Source organism: Coturnix japonica, chromosome Z (genome assembly GCF_054131305.1).
Source record: "Coturnix japonica strain WE chromosome Z, WE-NBRP24, whole genome shotgun sequence".
NCBI classification, from domain to species: Eukaryota; Metazoa; Chordata; class Aves; order Galliformes; family Phasianidae; genus Coturnix; species Coturnix japonica.
The window spans coordinates 52,283,207-52,306,655 of record NC_140702.1 but is presented as its reverse complement, the minus strand read 5'-3'; the positions used below and the strand labels follow the sequence as shown (position 1 = coordinate 52,306,655).

Below are 23,449 nucleotides of genomic sequence, written 5' to 3'. Positions count from 1 at the left end.
GAAGAGTTATGAAAATTATATATCTGAATACGTATATGTGTATATATAACTTTGTATGAATGTGTTTGTATGTATACATATGCGTGTATATATACATACGTGTATATGTGTGTGTATATCATAGAATTATAGAATGGCATGGGTTGGAAGGCACCTCGAGGGTCAAGTTCCAACCCCTCTGTCATAGGTAGGCGTTTCTAGCTGCTAGATCAAGCACTAGAGAAAATTGCTCAGACCTCCATCCAACCTCGTCTTCATTACATCCAGGGATGGGGCATCCACAACCTCTCTGGGCAACCTGTTTGAGCACCTCACCACTCTTAGTTAAGAAATTCCCCCTGACATCTAATCTAAATTGCCCTTCCTTTAGTTTAAAACTGCTCCCCCTTTTCCTATCACTATCCACCCATTTAAAAGGTTAATTTTCCTCACATTTATAAACTCCCTTTAAATATTGGAAAGCCTCAATGAAGTCTCCCTGCAGCCTTCTCTTTTCCAGGCTCTCTTTTCCCTGTTCCTTCAGCCTGTCTTCATAGGAGAGATGATCCATCCCTTGGATCATCATTTCTGGCCCTCTCTCAGGCCTCCCAGGCCCTCTCCAACAGCTCCTGTGTCACTTAGAATCATAGAATCATAGAATCACAAGGTTGGAAAGGACCTACAAGATCATCAACCATCCATCCTCCCATCACCATAGCTACAACAAGCCACTAAACCAGATCTCGTAGCTCCTCATCCAGACTCCACTTAAACACTGCCAGGGATGGTGACTCCACCACCTCCCTGGGCAGCCATTCCAGTGCCTGACCACTCTCTGAGAGAAAAAGTTCTTTCTTATGTCTAGTTTAAACCTCTACTGGTACAGCTTGTAGCCATTTCCTTGGGTCTTGTTTGTTGCCTGGGAGAAGAGGTCTAATCCCTCCTCATCACAACCTCCCTTCAGGAAGTTGTGAGTGTAATGAGGTCACGCCTGAGCCTCCTCCAGCCTAAACAATTCCAGCTCCCTCATAAGACCCCTTCTCCAGATCCCTCACCAGTTTCATTGCACTTCTCTAGATACGTTCTTTCTTGTAGTGAGGAGCCCAAAACTGAACACAATACTTGAGGTGCATCCTCACCAGAGCTGAGTACAGGAGGATGATTACCTCTCTGCTCCTACTGGTCACACTATTTCTTATACAGGCCAGGATACCATTGGCCCTCTTGGCCACCAGGGCACACTGTTGGCTCATGTTCAGCTGAGCATAAACCAACACCCCAGGTCCCTTTCTTCTTCACAGTCATCCAGCCACTCAGCCCCACACCTATAGCACTGCATGGGGTTATTGTGGCCAAAGTGCAGGACCCAGGCACTTGGCCTTGTTGAACCTCAGCCCAGCAATTCATTCTATCCAGATCCCTCTGGAGGGCCTCCCTACCCTCAGGCTGATCAACATCACCTCCCAACTTGGTGTCGTCTGCAAACTTAGTGAGGGTACACTCAGTTCCCTCATCCAGGTCATCAGTGAAGATATTAAACAAGATGGGCCCTAGAACCGACCCCTGGGGGACACCACTTGTAACAGGTCACCAGATGACTTAACTCCATTAACCACTACCTGCTGGGCACAGCCCTCTAGCTAGTTCCTTACCCAAAGGAGGGAATACCTGTCCAGGCCACAGGCAGCCAGTTCCCTCAGGAGAATACTGTTAGAGACCATGTCAAAGGTTTTGTTGATGTCTAGGTAGACTACATCAACAGCCTTTCCCTCATCTACCAGTCTGGTAACCCAGTCATAGAAGGAAATGAGGTTGGTCAAGAATGACCTGCCCTTTATGAACATGTTTCTGTGTTGGAGGACCCAGGCCTAGGTGCAGTACTTCAGACGAAGCCTCACAAGGGCAGAATAGAGGGAGACAATCACTTCCCTCACCCTGCTGGCCACCCCTCTTCTGATGGAACCCATTAATACCATTGGCATTCCACGTTGAAAGTGCACACTACTGCCTCATCTTAAGTTTTTTTGTCAACTGAGGCCACAAAGTTCTTCTCAGCGGGGCTGCTCTCAAGGTGTTCTCCGAGTTTGTATATATATCTGGGATTACCCCATCCCAAATACAGATATATGTATGTGTGTATGCATATATATATACACATGGACACATATAAACACACATACATACATATTTATATACTATATATCCTATACAGTGGTATAGGTACAGTGTATCCCTTTGGCCAGTTCAGCTGTCCTGATTCTTTACCCTCACAGCATCTTGTTCTCCTCCCAGCTCCCTTGCTGGCAAAACAGGAGAAGCTGAGCAAACTGAAATGATGTTGGCTTTTTACTGCACCACTCAGCAACAGCTAAAAACATCAGTGTGTTATCAACATTGTTTTTCTCCTAAAACCAAAACATAGCATCATTGCAGTCTCTATGATAAAAACAACTCTGTCCCAGCTGAAACCAAGACCGTCTGGAGTGCAGCGCTCCAGCTGAGTAATGTAGAGAGAAATCTGCCCATGGCTGAAGCAGTGTTAGAAACAATGTCTGGATCAACAAACCATGACTTCTGAAGTGTTTTCAGACACAAAATAAATTTGTTCAGACTTGCCAACAAACCATGTCAAAATATCAGTTGCACTAATTACTGAGCACCTGTCTGGTTTCTCAGATTGTTGACATGTAACTTGCCTGCAGTAACAGTCCAGATGAAGCAGTGTGGCACAGACTTATGATGTTATGTCCGCAGATGCTTGAGTGAGGCCAGAGTTACCGTTATGTGGAGTTATTGTGGTTGATCCTTCCCTGATGGAGGATGAAAAGTGCAACCTTTATCTCCTGCATGGGGACGGTGGGTAAATGAAAGGCTTCCAGTTCCAGAAGGAACTGAGGCTGGGTGGAAGCAAACACTTCCTTTACTTTTCTCACATAGTAAGTCTTCAAAGAAGAAGGGGAAGTCTTCAAATAAGAAGATCTTGGTTACAAGAGGGGGAAGAGAGGAGTTTGTTGATGCTGATAGAGCTGGTGCAGAGGATGTGGACAGACTGTGGAATGGATTTCTGATGGGGAAATTGTTATTGTGCTGTATTTGCAACAGTATCCAAATTCTTGCAGACTTAATAGTAGTGTAACAAGTTTTACTTTAACAGCTTCATTCTCTGTCCCTCCTGTCACCTTTTTTGCTTACCAGAATACATTTTCTCCTTTGTCATTGCATGCCTGTTCTTGCTCTCCAATATTCAAAGACTTCAGTTTAGCTGGTGTTGCATGAAACTCCAATGCAATTTGGAATTCTGTTATTCTGAATGAAGTTAAAAGAGAATTGAGCGCTTTCCTGCAGACACTTGGGCACATAATTAAAGGCATTCCCACAGTGGAGTGTGCTTAGAACTGGTCCCTGGGCTTGTACTTTATTTGTAATCTCCCACTAAAAATCAAGGTTAATTCATCCCTATAGTTACACATTGAAATAATTAAAATTCTTATTTCACAGGTTAAAACCGATGACTTGCAAAGAATTAAATGTTTGCATATAAGGTTGTTAGTGCCATATGACTTGGAAAGAAATTTAATTGTCAACAGTGAATTTATTTATGTTCGTGTTACCTCATCGCTATTTCAAGTTTAATTGGTTTATTTTTAAAATGTTTTCACTTCAATTTGTCTTTTTCCAATAGTAACTAGAGGGCATTATACACAGAAAGTAAAAATAGCTCTTCTGTTTTCAGCATTTGAATTAGGTGACTCAGGTTGATTTTTGCATGTGCTAGCTCACCACTTGAAAAATGCAGACTTTTAAAATAACTTTTTCTTATTATCTGAGCAGGTAATTCATTTGAATAAAATCCAGGTATTGTTAGTTATTTAAACACCATTCTCTTTAAAAGAAAAGTCTGACTCAATACCAGTTTCTATGCTGAGACTGAGGTCCTAGAATACGTTAATTTTTGGCTTGCCAGTGCTCTTGGGCAGGGTGAAAAGGCTTTCTCTTGAGAGGTTTTCCTGAACCTTTAGGCAGCCAAAGCTGGGTGTAAGCCTGCTGGTGCTGCAGGAAACCTTTTCTGAAAGCCTTGGTATACTTACGTATAGTACTGGAGTTGCTTACAGACAGGGAGCTGCAGATATTCCAGAGGACTGTTGGACACTGAGGTGCCGGAACAAGATCTTGGGTGAGCCTTGCTAGGTACATTTGCCTTCAGCTAACCATGGCCATTTGACTGGCTATGGCTGTGGGCTTTGGGTGAATGATAGCTAGAGGTTACCAGTTCCATCTCTTCAGGCTTCTTGATACCGGTACAAAACAAAACAAAACAAAAGTGTTGGGGTTTGCATGGGAAAGCCCCATGGCCCCACTGCAGAAGACCAATTTTAGACTTCTCAGCTCTTCTTCAAATCCAAACTGATTTGCACAGGGCTGTCTGTGCATCTTTACCTGGTTTTCTGGGATCAGCAGAATAGTCTTGGAAAACTCATCTGTTTCTCCAAGTGTTTTGACTGGGTTTATGAGACTTGTCTGGAAGGCCACAGGTAGCTGAATGTTGTCTGATGCATGATAACCTAATGTGATCAGAGTGTAGCCACTAGGCTTACATACATGAGAGTAGGCCATGTATTCTGTTGTCTGGATTTTTTGCATTACAATAAAGTACTTTAAGCCGTGTGACCTGCAGTTGTTGTCAGGGGATCATGACTGTTGAACACTGGGAGAAAACCACACAATTACTTGCGGAAATCACTGTGTAATCTATAATTTTTAAAAATTTTATTTATTTATTTATTTTTCTCAGTTGTTCTGGTTTTGCTTGGGTAATCTTTCTTACCAAACCAAGCTGGTTTCACCCAAGCAATTTCATGCTAAAGGTGGCTGGATTATGAAGTCTGAATTGCATTACAACATCCTGAGATGTGTTGTGGTTTCAACTGAGAGAATAGTGAATGCTCAGCCACCTTAGAAAGAAGGTGGAACACAGTATTGTAGTGCAGCAAGTCTAGAGTTCATATATTAGTACGGCTCAGATTCACAGGGCTTTTTTTTCTTGCATGAATGTTTTTAAGGACAGGTGGGATGGTGAGAACAGGATGTCCGAGTGAAACAGGAACGTCATCTGCCTTGGTACCAGCTGTCAGGGATTGCTGCCCCCTGCAGTTTCTGATGAACGTGTTGTGATCTGGAGTCTCTGGATCTCATCTTCTAAATGTAGAAAAATAACACCAGGCAAAGCTTTTAATGACACTCAAAACAATTGTAAAGGGTTCCACTTCCAGCAGTCATTGGGTAACTCCCACCCCAGAAACAGAAGGAGCTTGAAATCCATGGGAAATTTATGAATTGTGCCCCAAACTGTGCAAATTGTGGTTTTGCTGTGACTCGCTGGTCTGCTGCTGTCAGGAACAAGTTGGGCAGTGCTGTTTGAATCAGTACCTCTCTTTTAGGTGCTGTTTACCAGGCTCTTGTTAAGAGAGTTTTCCAGAGCCCCCAGTGAGGCAAGAGGAAGGCAGAGTGAAATATAGCAGCACCTTGCCTCTTTATGAATGGTATATTAAAGCTCAGCCACCAAAAATGGTGGCTTTACTAAACCTGTCTGTAAATCTCTAGTGTGGCTGAAGAAGCAGTTCTGAACTGAATCACATTCTCCCTGGGGGACTCTTCAGCACTGAGCCCAATTATTTTTTAAATGAGGAGGGAGTTAGCCCTCTGGGAAAGCCATAAATATGTCCATAGCTGAGCAATAGTGGGTTGTATATTCCCAATTGTCCTATTAAGGGAATTCACTAAAGAAAACAGACCATTCTTGTACTCTAGATGATGCTGCACATTTTACCCATAAATGTCTGAATAGTGTTTAGCTTACATCTAAGTTCATAGAATTTTAGTGTCACAGTGTTGGAAACTGGGCAGTTTTATTTTTTGCATCACAGATTATCCAAGCATTTTCAGTGTCTCATGATACTTACTTCAGAGGTTGAGAGACAAGAAGTGTAGCTGTTGTCTCTTGGGGGAGCAGGGGGATGAAGAGATGCAGAATAATTTAGGTTGGAAAGGAGCTCAAGCAGTCATCTGGTCTAACCGCTGTTCAGTTACTTCAGCAGTTTCCTTGTCCAGCATAATGAGATCTTCTGCCCCATTCAGTAGTTGAGCAGCATTTTTTCTTTTTCCTTTCTCTTGCTTCTGGTCTTTCTGCAGGGGATCTATGTTGCCTTTTGGATCCTTTCCAAATTTTAACTTCAGCCAAGCTTTGCACTTCCTAACTCTCCTTGTCTCCCTCCTCTATTCCTCACAGAGAGCTGTCCCTGCTTACGCTTTCTATATGGCATTTTGTGTTTGATCTCACTCAGGAGTTCAGCCAAACTCACCCCCTGCATTATATCCTTGATTTTTTGCACACTAGTGTGAATTGTTCATATGCTGTAGGAGGTTGTCTTTCAAGTACAACCATTTCTCCTCAGTCCCTTGGCACTTAAAATGGTTGAATGAGCAAAAGCTACTACTTTGAGACAGAGTCTTTGTTCTGCAGTTCACCTTTCTTGCTTTCCTTTAATTTTAATTTTATTTTTCTCATCAACTTATAGTCAGTTTACAGCTGTCATCCTTCATGTCCCTAACTGTTTCTCCTTTATTCATTCCAAGCCCAGCAGTCTACTAGGAGTGCCTGCAGAAAAGAAAAAAATTCATTGAACCTCTCCAGATTCTCTGTGCCCTGATGTTTTACTATTCCAGCAAGTATCAAAATAGTTGGAGTTTTCCATGAAAACAGGGTAGTCAAAGCTTCTCATGAAAATAGTCCATGATTCTTATTCCATATGGTGAAAGAAGGCTTTATCCACTTACTCTTCATAACTCGACAATCCGTGACTTATTCAAACCATACTAATGCCTTGTTTGTTACCCCTGTGATCTTAATCTGTGAGCCTTCATCCTTGACTGCATGAATCATTGTCTGTTGTGTTGCTGAAACAGTGAGAAAATGGAGAAAATGCTACCTAATACTTCTGGAAAGTGCTAGGCAATCAGTAAACTGGTGAGAAGAGAGTGAAGAAGAGAGTATCAGTTTACTCTTCTTCCTCATGTGATTTGGATTAAATGATTTCCTGTGACCTTGTTTTCTTCACATTTCAAGTTATGGAGCCTGTGTAGTAGGGACTGCCACTTGTGCAATGTAGATGCAGCTCCCATTCATCAAGTGTGAGCATATTCTGGGGTTTGCAGGTCTGTTTCCTTGCTGTTGTAAAAAAAAATCTGATGTGTGAACACTGCTGCCTTCTGAAGACTTAAAGTGTCATTGCATTGCTATTTCTGAATGTACCCTTGTTGTGTTGTAACTCTGGTGGGCAGCTCAGCACCACATGGCCACTCACTCATTGTCCCTAGATGGGCTGAAGGATAGAATCAGAAAGGTAAAAGTGAAAGAACCCCTGGGCTGAGAAAAGGACAGTTCACCAGACTGAACAGAAGCCAAGTGCACAAGCAAAGGGTAGTGAGTTGTTCAGCCACTGCCAGGACAGCAGGGCTCAGCATGCATCACCATTTCTTGTTGAGATAAACGTAATCACTCTGAAAGTCCTTCCTTCCTCCTTACAGCTTTGCTGTTCAGGATGATTCCATATAGTATGGGACGCAGTATTGGGCAGTTTGTGCCAGCTGTTCTGATTCTGTTCCCTCCCAGCATCTTGTGCATCCCCAGCCTCTTGCTGGCTGGGCAGTGTGAGAGGCTGCAATGTCTGTGGCTCTGTGTAAACACTGCTCAGCAACTGGTAACACAGCATTGGGTAATCTGTATTCTTATTCTAAGTCTAAAGGACAGCATCATACCACTTATATGAAGAAAATAATAACTCTGTTGCAACCAAAACGAGGGCAGTCTTGCATTCTTTCTTTATTGGACATGAAATCTAGTGATACCATGGACCCACAAGTCCACTTCTCAGTGGCAAAGAAGTATGAGAATGTCTCTGTGCACCAAAGCGAGATTAGAGGGAAACGTCTTTACTGAAAATATACAAGATCTTGTCTTACTTGATCGTACAACATCTTCTCTTTACCAGGAACATGGTGATTTGGGATATGACAGTAGAAAAAAAATGTACTCTTAATTTTCTGTGCCAAGTACGAGGATTTTGAATTTCACAGAGTTAAATGTGCAAGCTTATGATGTGGAATATAGACTGTGTGTGATGAGGATAAACATTAGATGACCTGCTCAAACTACTTACACATGTGGAAAGCCAAAAACTTTTATTTTTATTTTTATTTTTATGATTTTAGTCAGGAAGAGCCTTTATATACTTTGGAGTAGCTCACATCAGATCCTTTCACTGTCAACCAAAATAAGTCAAACTTTTCTCTTTGTAGAATGGAATGGGTCCTTCCTGTTCTGGTTACAAAGTGTGGATTTTTTAGTGCCCTCCTCTTTATACCTTTTACACAGGAATCCAATTTTTAGATTCAAATATGTTCCTTAAGAGCTTAATTAAGATAAACAAAATTCTGTACTATCCTGCTTGTACTGGTCAGTAGCTTCTAACCATGATGTTCCTTCCTTTCCTTCTCTGTTCTGCATGAAGGCTAAAGGCTACTTGCTAACAAGTTCTTTGCTGTAGTTTTCAACAGCAAGAATTTCATGGCCTCTTGTGACTTCATTGTTTTAAAGTAGGGCTTGGCACCGTGTTGTGTATTGGCTGTGGCGATCAAGCTTAGCTACCTCTTTTGCAACTCCCAGGAGCTATAGATCTGACAATAAAAGGCAAATAGTTAAATTAATCTTACTATGATTGTTGGCCCACTGCTGCAATCAGTTAATCTTGTTTGTCCATATACACTTCAGAAATAAAATCCTACTGAAATCAAAGGAACTTCAGCGGACAAAATGAGGGTTTGCAAGATCCATCTTTAATAATATCAGTAACTATTCCTTGTTTTTAACAAGACTGGATTTACTTTGATTTTTAGATTAGTGCAGGTTACATTGAGCAGAACATTTAATGTATCACATTGATTTTTCCCTGTGATGCTGTTGAAACACAAGTTACTGCTCTAATCATTTGTTTTACCATTAAAATTCTGTATGCAGATCTGGTCCCCTGGGATATCAGTGTGTAACAAGATACTCTATGATCTAATCAGGCTCTGCAAAGACTACAATATTGCTTCAGCACTCAGCAGTAGCAAGCTTCATCAAAATGGAGAATTTGTCTAATACCGAAAGTGAAATGCTGTTTGAGGAGACAACTGTGAAAAGCAGGAGTGTGTAATATTTTAAGACTTTTCTAAGATTAAACAAAGCCAAATTCGAGCCAGAGTTTAAGATGATTTGCATGACTCCACTTATTGTTAAAGAAAATTTTACAGCTGTCACTTCAGTATATAGGGTTTGTTGCAGCTTAGTTAAAATAGCATCACCATCAGAAATGACTGAGTAGCAGGATTTAATTAATGTGAAACTTATTTGCTACAGCTGGTGTGCCCTGGAAGATAATTTTGAAAAGCACCTACAAAAGCATAAATAGCAGAAGGCATGACTTGTGCTTTGAACTCATTTTGATGCTTTAAGTTGGATCTCTGGAGGCTTAATGCTATGATCTATTTTGGAGCTGCAAGTCTTGCTGACCTGAAGGAGTTCTGTTGGTGGTGTGGCACAGCCTGAGGATCAGAACTCCTTGCTGTGGTGAATGTGACAAGCATCCCTGACCAGCGGAACAGAGGCTCTGCCTGCAGTCAGACTGTGCAAACTGCAAAAAGTTAATGGTAGACAAGTATGATAATCATCTCCTAGGGTGAGCATTTCTTTCCTTAAAGCAAGACAAAATTCTTGCTAGGAGAATTATCATGTGTTTGCAGATGTCCTTAGTATCATCAGATGCTTTCATATAAAGATCTAAAGGCTTAGTGGGTATTTTTATGGATGTACCTTGACACAACCAGAATTTTGCAAAGCAGTTTTTCTTAGACAATTGTGTTCAACCATGTTGTTTTGTAGAAAATGGTAGCTTCTTTATGTAGGTATGTTTAGTAGTAGCCCTGTTCTTGTCAAGAGCACCCACTGGGGTTTCTGTGTTTTAACATAATGCTACCATAGCTCTATTTTATTTATGTAGCATGGCAAAAATAATTTAGAGGCATGTTTAAAGGGGAAAACAGCACTTAGTAACCTTTCTGATGATGTGAAACTTGAAGAAAAGGTCAGAAAGTTTACATGTCTTTGACATTTGTATACTCATGCAAAGATGTGCAGCTTGTTGTGCAAAGCAGACAATGCACTGTTCAGAGTACAGGGCTGAATTCTCATCTTTGCACTGGCTCTGGGGATATGTTTTGTGTCTGACTTTGCTGAAGTTTTACCAGGTTTATTTTGACATTCAGAGCCTCTGACTTAAGTAGTACTAAAAAGGGTCAATAAGAGCTGAAAGAGTGAAAGAGCTCCCCGACAAGCTGTAAAACAGTTTACTTCTTTTCATTCAAGTTCCTGTGGAGAGCTGGTGGAAAAATGTTGACAGACATCAGAAAGAAAGAACCATTAATACCTTCTATTGCATACAGCCAATAATGATTGTTCTTCTTTGTTGTGTTTTCAGGCTCCCATGACTCCTTTAGCTTCTACATTGATGAAGCCTCTCCAGTTGGGCCTGAACAGCCAGAAACGGTCCAGAACTTTGTGTCTGTTTTTGGGACAGTGGCTAAAAAGCTGATGAGGAAGTGGTTGGCTACACAGACCATGAATTTCACCAGCCAGTTGGGTGCAGGCATACGGTATTTTGACCTTAGGATTTCTACCAAGCCCAGAGACCCAGACAACGAACTCTACTTTGCTCATGGCTTATTCAGTGCCAAAGTCAAGGAAGGCCTGGAAGAGATCAATGCATTCCTTGCTGACCACCCAAAAGAAGTGGTTTTCTTGGACTTCAATCATTTCTATGGAATGCAGAAATACCATCATGAAAAGCTTGTCCAGATGCTCAAGGACACGTATGGAAACAAAATGTGTCCTGCAATATTTGCTCATGAAGTAAGCCTCCAGTACCTGTGGGAAAAGGAACACCAAGTGCTGGTTTTTTATCACAGCCCAGTGGCTCTTGAGGTACCATTTCTTTGGCCCGGCCAGATGATGCCAGCTCCATGGGCAAACACAACAGATCCAGAAAAACTGATTCAGTTCCTCCAGGCATCAATCACTGAAAGAAGAAAGAAGGGCTCCTTTTTTATATCTCAAGTAGTGCTGACACCAAAGGCTAGTACAGTGGTGAAAGGTGTTGCAAGTGGTCTCAGAGAAACAATAACAGAGAGGTAAGTTTTTTTAGGTAATTGGAGCAGACTGTACTGACTGTGTGTCAAATGCTGCTTTTCTAATCCCTTTTTACAGAAACTCCAGCAGATGTGTTTCTGCTATGCTACTGTGGCTAAGATTCAGAACTTTAGCATAATCCTAAAATATTTAGAGTGCAACAGATTTAAGGAGGAACTATCGTACCTTGAAAGAAACTCTCGCATAAAAGCCTCATGAAATCATATGTGATTGGATTGGCTTTTTTTTTCCCCCTGAATGCAGGCTTTTTCGTATCTTTTCAAGTGTGCTTTCTTATCTTATATTTCCTCACGCATTTGTTTGCATAGAATAGTTCAGTTGTGAGGGACCTACAAAGACCATTGAGTGTGACTGCCTGACCAATTCGGGGCTAAGCCAAAGTTAAGCATGTTATTGAATACATTGTCCAAATGCTTCTTAAACACTTGACAGGCCATGGGGCATCAGCCACCTCTCCAGGAAGCCTGTACCAATGTTTGACCACCATCACAATGGCACCTCTGTGCCATTCCTGTCCTACCATTGATTCCCAGGGATGGACAGTGGTACCTCCTCCTTTTGCTTCTCCTCCTCAGTGAGCTGCAGAGAGCAGTGAGGTCACCTCTCGGCCTCCTCTTCTGCAGACTGGACAACCCAGTTATCTGTGCCTTCTCCTCATAGGACATGCCTTCTGGCTGCATTATCAGCTCTTTTGCCTCCTTTAGGCTCATTCAAGTATCTTAACATCATTTTTATATTGCGGAGCCCACCGTGTTCAAACTGAGACTGCACTGAGATCATTTAAGTTTTGATTTATATACTGGGCTTCAAGTACTAAGTAATAATATATATATATATATTTTCATTTGGGCTCATCAGCAAAGTTCTGATAATGCAGAATTTTGCATCCTTGACTACTTTTACTGATCTTAAAGATATATGATGTCTCCCTGCATACTGTCACACACAATATCATAGTTGCTAGGACTCAGTTGGAGTGATTTTGCCTCCTAACAGCCCTTCATTTATCATATTAAAAAATTTGAGGGAAGAAATTCTGTAAACCATTGTAGAGGTTGTGTATTTGGAACTCTGTGTTGACAGGCCATTAGTTCTTACATTACAAAAAAATGTTGTCTGTGCAAGACATGCATTATTTATACCTTTCTGACTTTGATAAATCACAGCCAGTTTTCAGCTTAAAGGCAAGTATGTGTGAATGTGTTCTTGACAACTCCCTAGTAAACCTGAAATTAAATACCAAGGCATAAGATTTCTGTGTTATTTTTTTAAACAAAAACAAAAACACCGAAGTTGCAGAGTAGAATAATTTATAATGGGGAACAATGAAGAACGACCTGTTAATGTTCTGGTCTCTCTATGGTTGCTCCTGTGCTAGGAAGGTCCGTTGGGAACATTGCCTCTCCTCTGTGATGAATAGCACAATGTTTGTGATACTATTCCCTCTGAAGAAAACATGTCTCACTTTTGAGAAGAATTGAAACGTTTTTCGTGACAGCTATCCCAAGTGACTGTTCAGTAGGAAAAATTGGGACAAATGTTACCTGACACAAAAAAGAGTGACACAGAAGCTTTTATAAAATGTTTAATATTCTAATATTCACTAATGTTTAATATTCTAATATTCACTAATGTTTGTACAATTGTACTTGCAGTCATTTGTTTATCCACAGTGTGTATTTTTATAGTTTCCTTTGGGCAGGGTACCACTCTTACTGGCGAGTCTGAAGTGCACTTCTCAGTACTGAAATCCTACTTTGTTGATGGCTTTTACTTTTAAGCCCTCACCCTGGTGTTCAGGCATTCGTTTTCTCTGGTAAACATCCTTCTGTGTGTTGTTTAGAACATGAAGTAGCGCAGCTGAGAAACTACCAGGTTACTCTTAAAACTTGCTGCATTAATAAAACAGCAAGTTTTAAAAAATGCTTTGTCTACAGGAGATTCTGAGATCACAAACAAATTACTTGAAATGTTGGTAATTGGTTGGGCAGGATATATCAGGCTGTTGTTTTTCCAAATTTGGACTGAGATGTTCACTGAATTGTAGGGGTAGGAAGGAACCTGCTGAAGCACATTCCATAGAGTAGGAATACACAGGAAAGCACACAGGCAGGTTTTGAATATTTCCTGTGATTCCACAACCCCTCTGGAAAGCTTGTTCCAGTGTTCTGTCACTCACAGTAAAGTTCTTCATGTTCATATGGAACTTTTTTGTTTGTGTCCATTACTTCCTGTTCTGTCTCTTGGTACCATTAAAAACATCCTGGCATAGGTTGTTCTCAAAGTAATGCCTCCTATTTATTTCCATGGAAACTACAAAAGGTACAAAGAGCACAGTAACACTATTTAATAAAGCACATTATCAGGCTACAAAACATGTTTTTTCAGCATAGTCACCACCATCTGATATGTATTGTCACCACTGTGAACAAGAGCCTGAAGGCCACACTCTTAAAAATGTGCACCAGCTGAAGTGACGCACTTTACCACTGCTGAAATGCATCACTCAGCATCTCACGGTGCTCACATCCACTGTTTGTTCTCCATAAACATTCAACAAGCATCAATGGGTACAACTTTTTCTGCACGGATGGATTTCACTGCCTTTACTGCATACACACTTCCATGTTAGACACCATTTTGTCAGGCTGCCCCTCTGCTGCCATCTGTCATGCAGCAACAAAATGTAATGAAATAATGATGGGAAGGTTCATCTTCTACTGCCAAACCACCAGTGTCTGCTTCTGATATCCTGGGCCAGCATAATAAAATGGGACCCGTTTCTCTAGGAGCACACTTCATATAAGCATTGATAAGATTCCCCCTCAATTTTCTCTTTTGCAGGCTGAACAGTCACAGGTCTCTCAGCCTTTCCTCAGATGAGAAATGCTTCCTGCCCTTAATCACTTTTGTGGCCCTTTGCCAGATGCTCTCTTTGAAGTTCTCTATCTTTGAAATTGACACAGTGCATTGCACTCCTGATGTGGCCTCAGCAGAGCAGACAGAGGGTGAGGATCACCTCACCTCAACCTTCTGGCTATGCACTTTTCCTAATGCTCCCCATTATACCTCTGGCCTTCTTGACCACAAGTGCACACATGGTCAACCCATTGTCTACCAGGACACCCAGGTTTTTCTCTGCAGAGCTCCTTTCCAATGGGTCAGGCACTAACCTGTACTAATGCATGAGATTATTCCTCCCAGGTGTAGGACATTATCCTTAGCCTTGTTGAACCTCACAAGGTTCCTCTTTGCATGACTCTTCAGCCTGTCCAGGTCTTGCTGAATGTCAGCATGGACTTATGATGTGTCAGCCACTCCTGCCAGCTTTCTGTTATCAGCAGATTTGCTCAGGTACACTCTATCTCTTCATCCAGACCGCTGATGAAGATAGGAAAGAAGATTAGATCTATTACCAACCTCTGGGGAACACAGTTAGCTACAGTCTTCTAACTAGGCTCTGTGCTGCTGATTACAACCCTCTGTGTTCTGCCTGTCAGCCTCAGTTCTCTGTCTACCTCACTGTCCACCCCACTGTCACCCGACTTCTAAGCTTACCAGCAAGGGTGTTATGGGAGCCAGTGTCAAAAGCCTTGCTAATGTCAAGGTAGACAACATTAAGTGCTCTTATATACCCACCCTGTCATAACATCATAAAAGGCTACCACACTGCCTACCTGTGCAGTTTCAGTTTTGCAGGGGGATTGGACTCGATGGTCTCTGGAGGTTCCTTGCAGCCCCTACAGTTGTGTAATTTTGTGATTCTGTGATCTATGCAGAATTCTTGTCACCTTTGATTTCTCAGGGATGTGCAGATCTTGAGCTCAGATGTGGTTCTTGAATATTAACCAAATTTCTTAGGTCTCCTTACCTTGCAAAGCTGTAACCCATGGGATGCCTCCATGTATGTCCTTCAAGAGGTCAACATTGACTCTCTTGAAGACCGGGGCTAACAGTCCTACTTGTTGCTTATTTTTCTTCCATGTAAGATCCCAAGCTTCACAATCTCATGGTCAGTCTGTCCAAAGTTGTCCCCAACCTTCACATCCCCAACTAGTCCATCCTCATTAATATGAACAAGGTCAGCTGCCTTATTGGCTTTTCTACCACCTGTGTCACAATGCAGGAACCTCTTGGACTGTGTGTGCTTTGTGGTGTTGCTTTTCCAGTAAATATCAGGGTGGCTGAAGTCCCACATGAGAACCAGTACCTACTACTTTAGCTGTCTGGAGAACATCTCATCATCTTCCTCATCCTGATCAGATTGCCTGTAGTAGACACCTATAATGGTGTCGCCCATATTAGCCTGCCCCTTAAGCTTTCTGTTCATTCATCATTCATCCTTAGGCGTAGCTTGATCCATTCCAGTTGCCCTCTCACATAAAGAACAACTCCACTGCCTTACCTTTCTGCCTATCTTCCCTAAGAAGTACATAACCACGTGAACGCTAAGTGTCTACTCCATGTATACTTCCCCCCCTTACTTTGCATAGCTCTTTTAACAGTTACAAAACAGAAGAAATTTTATAACATCTCCAGAGCTAGTATTTTGACTTTCAAGTATGGAAATTGAAATCCTACTAGTTATTAAAAAAGTATGCTGCAGGAAGACACAGTCTTGAAATATGTGTTAATTTATACAGAAATTGAGCTCATATATTGAACTAAGTGCTGAAAGTGAAAACCCAAGTATGCTCAAAACTGCTCCTCATGTGATGATGATCCTGTTAAAAATAAATAGATGAGCAGTTAAAGGGTAGAATACAATTAGTGGAATTGTCAGAATTCTCTTCAAATCCCACTGCATTAATATTTCAGTAACTTAAAAGTATGTAATCCATACTAAAGAACCTGGGGTATATGTTCCAGCTGAATGGAGCTTGCTACCATCTAATGATAATTTGCAGAAACATTCAACCCTTTTCTGAATGAATGCTCACATCGGATTCTATTGTCACATGCATGTATATTGCGCATGCTATTTTGCTGGCAGCTGCATTTTTTTTTTTTTTCCCATAAATGAAATACTCTGTTTAGGAAATGTTTCTTTTCAGCATTTTCAAATAAAACCTGTATATGCCTCTTTTATACAGTGGTCACTGTCACTTATCTACTTAGTTTTGAGAACAGTGCAGAGTTTGGATCCTTGTGGAACCCATAAGACATATCAGATTGTTAATTACTCATGAGATTATTTAAGATTGCAAGAACAATGGCTTGAGAGAGAAAATATGTTTTCTCTTGGTTGCAGAATCCATTAGACTAGGAAAATCACAAGCAGACTGTATGCAGCAATCTGCGCTCCTTCATGTGGTACGAAATATTCCTCCATATCCAATGAGCTGGTGGAGTTGGCAGCTCTTTAGTGTGGCTGCTCGTTGTGGTGCAAGTCCACTTGCTCCTACTACCGTAGGTGCTTTTTCAGAACAAGCAAAGATTTTGTTCTGGATACTGTTTCTCACTATGCCATGACTGAGGTGAAAGATACAGTTTTGTGCTCCCAAGCCTGAAGTCACCAGGAATGATATTTACTGATAAACTCTGTATAGATATTGCTGGTATCATCAGAGATGATACTCAGTGGATTAGCAATTTGAAAGAAATGGAAATTTAAAAGTCTTCCATCTTTCTATTCTGAGAAAATACAGAAGGCAAATGCAGAAGGAAAAGCTTTTACTTGTGAACTCTTCTTACATCAATGGATCACCTTTACAGAGCTTTATACCACAGCTTTTATCTGCTACTTGAATAAGGAGACTCTCACATGTGTGCGTACATTACGTTCTTGGATTTGATGAAAAACTTCGAGGACTAACAATATGTTTTCTGGTGTAATGTTCTGTCAGGCACAGTTTATGTGCCAAGAAAATACTCTTTGATTAGCAAACAGTATGTACCAAATGAATTACATTCCCTCTGCTTATTGAGTTAACTTCACAGTGAGGCAGCTGCCTTTAGTACATCTGAAAGATGGCTGTGAAACAACCTTTTGATGCATGTAGAGCTGTTCCTCATATTAATGTAGTTTGTTTTCTGATTTGTAGTGAAATTACTAATTTTATTTCTGATGGGTAAATGACACTAGAGACAAGCATTATATTCTCTTCGTTGTCTCTGAGGCTGAATAGTACAAAAGAACAGCAGATCTCATTTAGAGAAAAGAAAAATCTTGATGTACTTCTAAAGCTTTTGAGGAATGGAAAATAGACACATACCCAGCCTATTGTCCCTTGATTTCCAAATTAATTGCTAAGGATAATGCTCCGTACAGCTCACACATGACTAAATCTTTGACCACCATGGTAAAGCTCTCCCCTTAGCAACCAAAGCAGAAAAATTAAAATAAATAAATAAATAAATCCTGAAATCCTGCAATCCTGCACATGGAAACCTTTGAAGTGAAGGCAAAGCATAGACAGTATTAATAACAGAGGTTGTAAGTAGGACAAGAAGCTGTTTGGAGAAAAGCCATCTCTGGGTGCAGTCATAAACTAAGCAGGGTCATATTTAGCTAGCATAAAGGCGGATATTAAAAGAAAAATAATCCCTGAAATTGCAAAAAGTGGGATTTTGTGATCAGCTACAGGGGCTGCCCTCCTCCATCAAGCCATACCTCATACAGATTAACTTTTGAGAGTTTCTGTGTTTCTGGAAGAATGAGATTTTGTTGCTTTGTATCCATACCGGCTGATGCCATTTTTAAATGGAATATGTGGAAAACAAATATCAGTAGAAATGGCAATTGTATTTTGTTAATTATGGGAGTGCTCTGACTCCTTATAATCTTGATGTCTGATGCCATTATGGGCTGCAGAAGAGCTGCAATTTCAGCTGAGCTGGCATGGGTTTACCACTCAGCAAACCCATAGGAGCCCATCTTAAGGAGGCAAGAGACAAGAGCAGACCCAGTCTCTCATGTAGGTCTATAGTAGCAGCATGCTTGGCCATCAATACATTTAACTTTGAAGACAGTTCTCTCTCACTTTTATGTTTTCTTTCTTTCTCCAGTCTCTCATTACCAGAGACCTTACAACTGAACTCTGCAATCCAGACAAATCCTTTGTATTTCTGTTCTCAAATTACACTTCCAGCTGTTCCACAGAAGAGGAAGTCTCTGGGTTGGCACACAGACCTTCATGTCACCTGAAGCATCTAGAAGCCAAATCAGTGATCCTCTGGTATAAAATGAGTGAGCTGTGCATGCTCAGCTTGTTTCTACTGGCAGATGTTTTAGAGGCATTTCATTTGGGAACTTTTGTGAGCACGAGAATGTTGGTATAATGTTCCCTTGGGAAGTGCTGGGTGATTTTATCTGGTGGCTGACTGATGGTGAAACTGGGATAGTAGTAAAATGCCACAAAATAGAGGAACATGAGGTTTTTAATAACTTTATTATGGATTAGTAGAAATCTAAGTGTATATTACTAGCATGTAAGATTTAGCCCAGAAAAGAAGACGACATACTGGTTACCAACTCTGTGACAAACCATATTATTGATGGCTTGACTTTTGGGTTTTCTGAGAGTGGCTGCTCCTCTTTTCTTCATAGAATTTCCTCCATTTGGCTTGCTTGTGACTTACGTTAGGCACCAAAACGCCTATTTGCAGTTACAGTGTATGCTTTGTGACTGCTCTTAAAGATACTTTATGTGATGCTGTCATCACACACTCTGAGCACAGTCTGACCCTGCGTATACAGAAAGCAGCAAGTGTTTTTCAGTATGAAAAGTAAATGTTTATTCTCCAACCCCATCTGCTGTGTGCCTTTACTAACATGTACTTTCCTGAAAGATATTGTGCTTCAATCTGTCTCACCGCTGTAGCAAAATTGCAAAGGGCTCGTTGATTCAGTTGGGTTTTCTTTCTGAGATTACTCAGATTACTGTGCAAAAGCTAAAGCCAAGAGGTGCTAATAAGTGCTGACCCTGAATGAAAATGTGTTTCTTAGTAGAGGGTCAGGGTCAGTCTACCTGTTCTTTGTACCTCTTTGTGAAGGGAAAAGTTTCTTGATGGGTTGGTCCTTTTCTTCTTTGTAAGGTACAAAGTGAGCTCTGAGATTTATGCAAACAAGCACTTCTAGGGTGGCTTCCAAGCTGACAGTGAAGTTTGATAACAAAAAGGTACTTAATGCAAATTGTGGTGAATAAAAACTCAGCAGGTATCGCAACATTCATGTTTCTATGTAGTATTAGCAATAGCACACAGCAATCATTGCTTTTAGAACAACATAACAGTATAGAACAATAGAAGCATCATTGTCACTTTTTAAACAGAGAAAGGGACAATTCTAGACTAGACAACATGTAGTTACTATGTATTTGAAGTCTGAGGTGTCCTTGTACCTGCTTCGTGTTCCTGGAGTAGTAGGATGTGGATGGAAGCTTGTCAGAAACTCCATCAGCTCTTAAAGTCCTGTTACACATGCTGTATAATTCCACATGGATTTGGTAATGGTAAATTCTCAGCATCCTCCAAGGCAATAGAGGAGAATTTTCAAGTGTAATCTAGAGAGAACGCATCCACCCTCTCCCTAGAGAGTCATTTGTGTATCTGCCTTCTATAATGGCTATTTCTGAACTTGCTTGATAGGCTAAGGGGCCTTCAGCTGTGGAAACCCTGCATGATCCATTATCGGTCCTTGGTATGTGTTCTGTTGTGATAGGGGAGACAGGAGAGATGGGAACTGAAGGGATGGTCTGGAAGAATGTACTATCAAATCAGCAGGGGCACTGATCATAGAATCATAGAATGGCCTGGGTTGAAAAGGACCAAAATGATCATCTAGATTCAACCACCCTGCTATGTGCAGGATTGCCAGCCACCAGACCAGGCTGCCCAGAACCACATCCAGCCTGGCCTTGAATGCCTCCAGGGATGGGGCATCCACAGCCTCCTTGGGCAACCTGTTCCAGTCACCAATCTCTGCATGAAAAACTTTCTCCTCATATCTAACCTAAACCTCCCATGTCTCAGTTTAAAATTGACCTCTAGCAATAACACTGTCAGAAGATACTGGCACTTTCTAAAATGTCTGAACTTTCTTTTGAAGTTAGAAAGGGAAGAGTTCAGTGTTTTCCTCACCAGAAAACAACTGTAAATGACTAGAATGCTTAGAAACTGTGAAGTAAACTGCCAGTCTGGTCAAAGTTTTATTGAACATGTTCCAAGCCTGAAATTAAATTTATTAAATGCTGCCCTACGCTTACAAACAAATAGCCTTTGTGGACTGCATGAGTAATTAGTTGTGCAGGATGTAGGCCAAACTGGTACAAAACATACAGGGAAAGCAGTAAGAGATCATGGCAACCTGATGACACACTTACACAAAATAAATGGTTGAAACAGAGTGAGTGGAAAAAGACTTGATAATTAGAGAAGTCAGCCAGGCAGAAGGTCTTGGTGACATGCTACATTGTGTATGATGCAGAACATGCGTAGGCTTGGAAAATACTTTTCTTCTGTGAAAACTGAAGTAATAGTCTTTGCCCCTAGGGTATTCATTAATGTCCGTGGAGTGAAATGCAATTCTTTTTTAAGGAGCCACAATCCTTTTGAAAGATACTGCCTTGATAAAATATAGAGCTTATTTGATTTTTCTTCCATGAGCTTGGAAATGTTTGTTTTGTCAAACTTCTTGTCTAGACTTTGCTGCTAGGCAAAAGCTTCATTATTCCATTTTCTTCCTTCAGACTGCTGTTTGTTTTGATGTTATTGTGGTTAAGGTACAAGCTATACGTAATAGGAGATTATAGAATCATAGAATCACAGAATCTTTAAGATTGGAAAAGACCACTAAGATCATCTAGTCCAGCTGTTAGCCCATCACCACCATGCCTTCTAACCCACGTCCCTCCATGTCACATCCACATGTATTTGAAAACCTCCCTGTACAGCCTGTTCTAATGTCCACTACTCTTTCTGATAAGTTTTTCCTAATATCCAACCGGAACCTCCCCTGGAGCAGCACAGGGCCATTACCCCTTGTCCTCTCACTAATTACCTGGGAGAAGAGGCCAACTCCTACTTCCCTACAACTTCTTTTCAAGAGTATGTATTATTTTAATGATAGCACTGTACATATTGTTCCATGCTGTACGGTTGCTTCAGCAGAACACTAGCTATTATGGTAAAATGTCTTTCAGTATTTATCTTAGATGCTAAAGAAAATAATAAAAGATATGTCTCTAAAACACTGAATGATCATCGATGGGACCTGACCTTTGGAAAAATTTTAATTTTGAAGCTGTTGATCCAAGAGGCTTTGTAACTAAGCAACTGTCATCCAGAATGTATTATATCATAAAACAGTATTAAGATATGGAGGAGATTGAGAGGTTCAAGTCAGAGCCATGGTGACATTCAATTACATTCACAGTGATTTTTTTGTTGTTGCTGTTGTTTTCTGAGCTGTAGCACAAAGGAGGAATTCTGCCATCATTTGTTTCTTAGTAGGGTATTAAACCCTGCATAGCTTTATCTTTCAGGTCGTGCTGTGGTGCTCTCAGTTGTGCCAGCAAGTTCTATTATGTAAGAAATCAAGAATCAAGAACTGATCTGGACCTTGGGTGATGCAGCTTCTTGATTTTGCTGCTAGCAAGTGATACTGGACCACAGTAGCCCTCTGCCCTCCCCATTTGGATTTACACATTCTAGTGTCAAAAGCTTGCTTCTCTCCTCTTACAGTGGGAGCCATTGAAATCAGAGTTCCTAGGCGATGCTTTAATTCAAAAGATTTGTGCATCATTTTAGTCAGGGCATTCAGTGTCCTGTTTGCCTTGGTTTTGCTGTTTACCAGGGCTTCCTAGAAGGAAAATAAGCATGGCAACCCTTCTGGTTAAGGAGGATGCCTTGAAAAGTGGGTGGTCAAACCAACAGATGGAGGCAGGATGTGGGCTCCTTATCTGCAAACCGAAGCAGTGACCCCTGAGTGGATCTATCTTGAGGGATCTGCTCTCACTGCCTTCACGGGAAACAGGGTGAGAGTGGCCTACTGACATCTGCCCCTGCTCAGGACCATCCTTTCTCTGGCCATGTTTTACCATTTTCCTGCTTCCACATGCACAATTTTTGCTTTGTTTAATTTCTTCCTCTTGACAGTTGCAAGCAGTCAGTCCAGAAAGATTCATTTCTGCTTCTGTTGCTTGTATGACAATGATAAGGATTTGGTCAATTAAGACAAAATAATTAAACTAAATCCGAAACCAGAGAGTTAACATCAGCTTTTAAATGGGGCTTACATAACTAGAGATCTTTCAGGCTATTGTCAGAATCCAGGCAGGCAGTTCTGCAGGTAACTGTGGTGAATGTGTGTGGAGACTAATGCTGTTTCTCTGAAGAGCATCACCACATGGCACAGCAAGATTCAATCAGCTGAATTCAGTTCACTGACCTTCTGCAGTAGTTCAAGGGCAGGACTTATCTGACAGGGATGAGCAAGATCATTGCCAAAGCCTTGCAAATGAAGTGTTCTGTTTCACACTCCCTTGTTCTTGCTTAGTGCCATCCTGCTGCTGATCTCAGATCAGAAAGCATTTGGATGGTAATGATCTCTGTCGCTCATGGCGTTTTCTGCTGGCTCCCTCTTTCCGTCACGCAGTGTTTTGTGATATTTGTGTCTGGCTGTGCTAAAACAGAAAAGACATAAATGCAGCTGAATGGTCACCTCTTGGTAGAAGACTCTTTTCTTTGTACACTGCAGCCTGAGGAGCATTTGTGGAAGTAGTAGTATGCTCCATGATGATTGTCTGTTGTTTTTTTCTTGTAAGCTGTTACTCATGAGAGTTATTCAGAGGCGGCTTCTTTGAAAAAATATTTTCCAGCTCAGGAAGGACTTTCCTTTATTCTATAGTAGCAGGAAATGCACTGTGTGGACCAACCACTGGCCCACTTAATATAATTCCCTCTCAGTAATCTTCTGGGATGCTCTCCTTCCTGCTGCAATAAGCTTTACAGCCAGCACTGACCACACTGTCTGCCTGCTCCTGTGCTTCTCAGAGTATGTCTCTTCTGTGGTGCAGACTCACAGCAGCTGGCAGGGAAATTTCTGCCTATTGATTTAGCTGTTTGTTTATTTGTTGTTCATTTGCATTTTTGTTACTGCTGTGTGCAGCTGGGTCTGTATTTCGCAAGAGCATGAGCCACTGCAGTAACCCTGCACTTGTGTGGCTG

The 23,449-nt window shown here is 41.2% G+C and overlaps 1 protein-coding gene across 1 annotated transcript in view; it reads left to right on the top strand.

Moving 5' to 3' along the window:
* PLCXD3 (phosphatidylinositol specific phospholipase C X domain containing 3) overlaps positions 1 to 23,449 on the top strand; it is a 92,370-nt gene that overhangs the window by 45,023 nt on the left and 23,898 nt on the right. Inside the window, exon 2 of the mRNA XM_015848691.3 lies at positions 10,554 to 11,262. Within this exon, the coding sequence (XP_015704177.1) occupies positions 10,554 to 11,262 (709 nt within the window). The remainder of the gene's footprint in view (positions 1 to 10,553; positions 11,263 to 23,449) is intronic.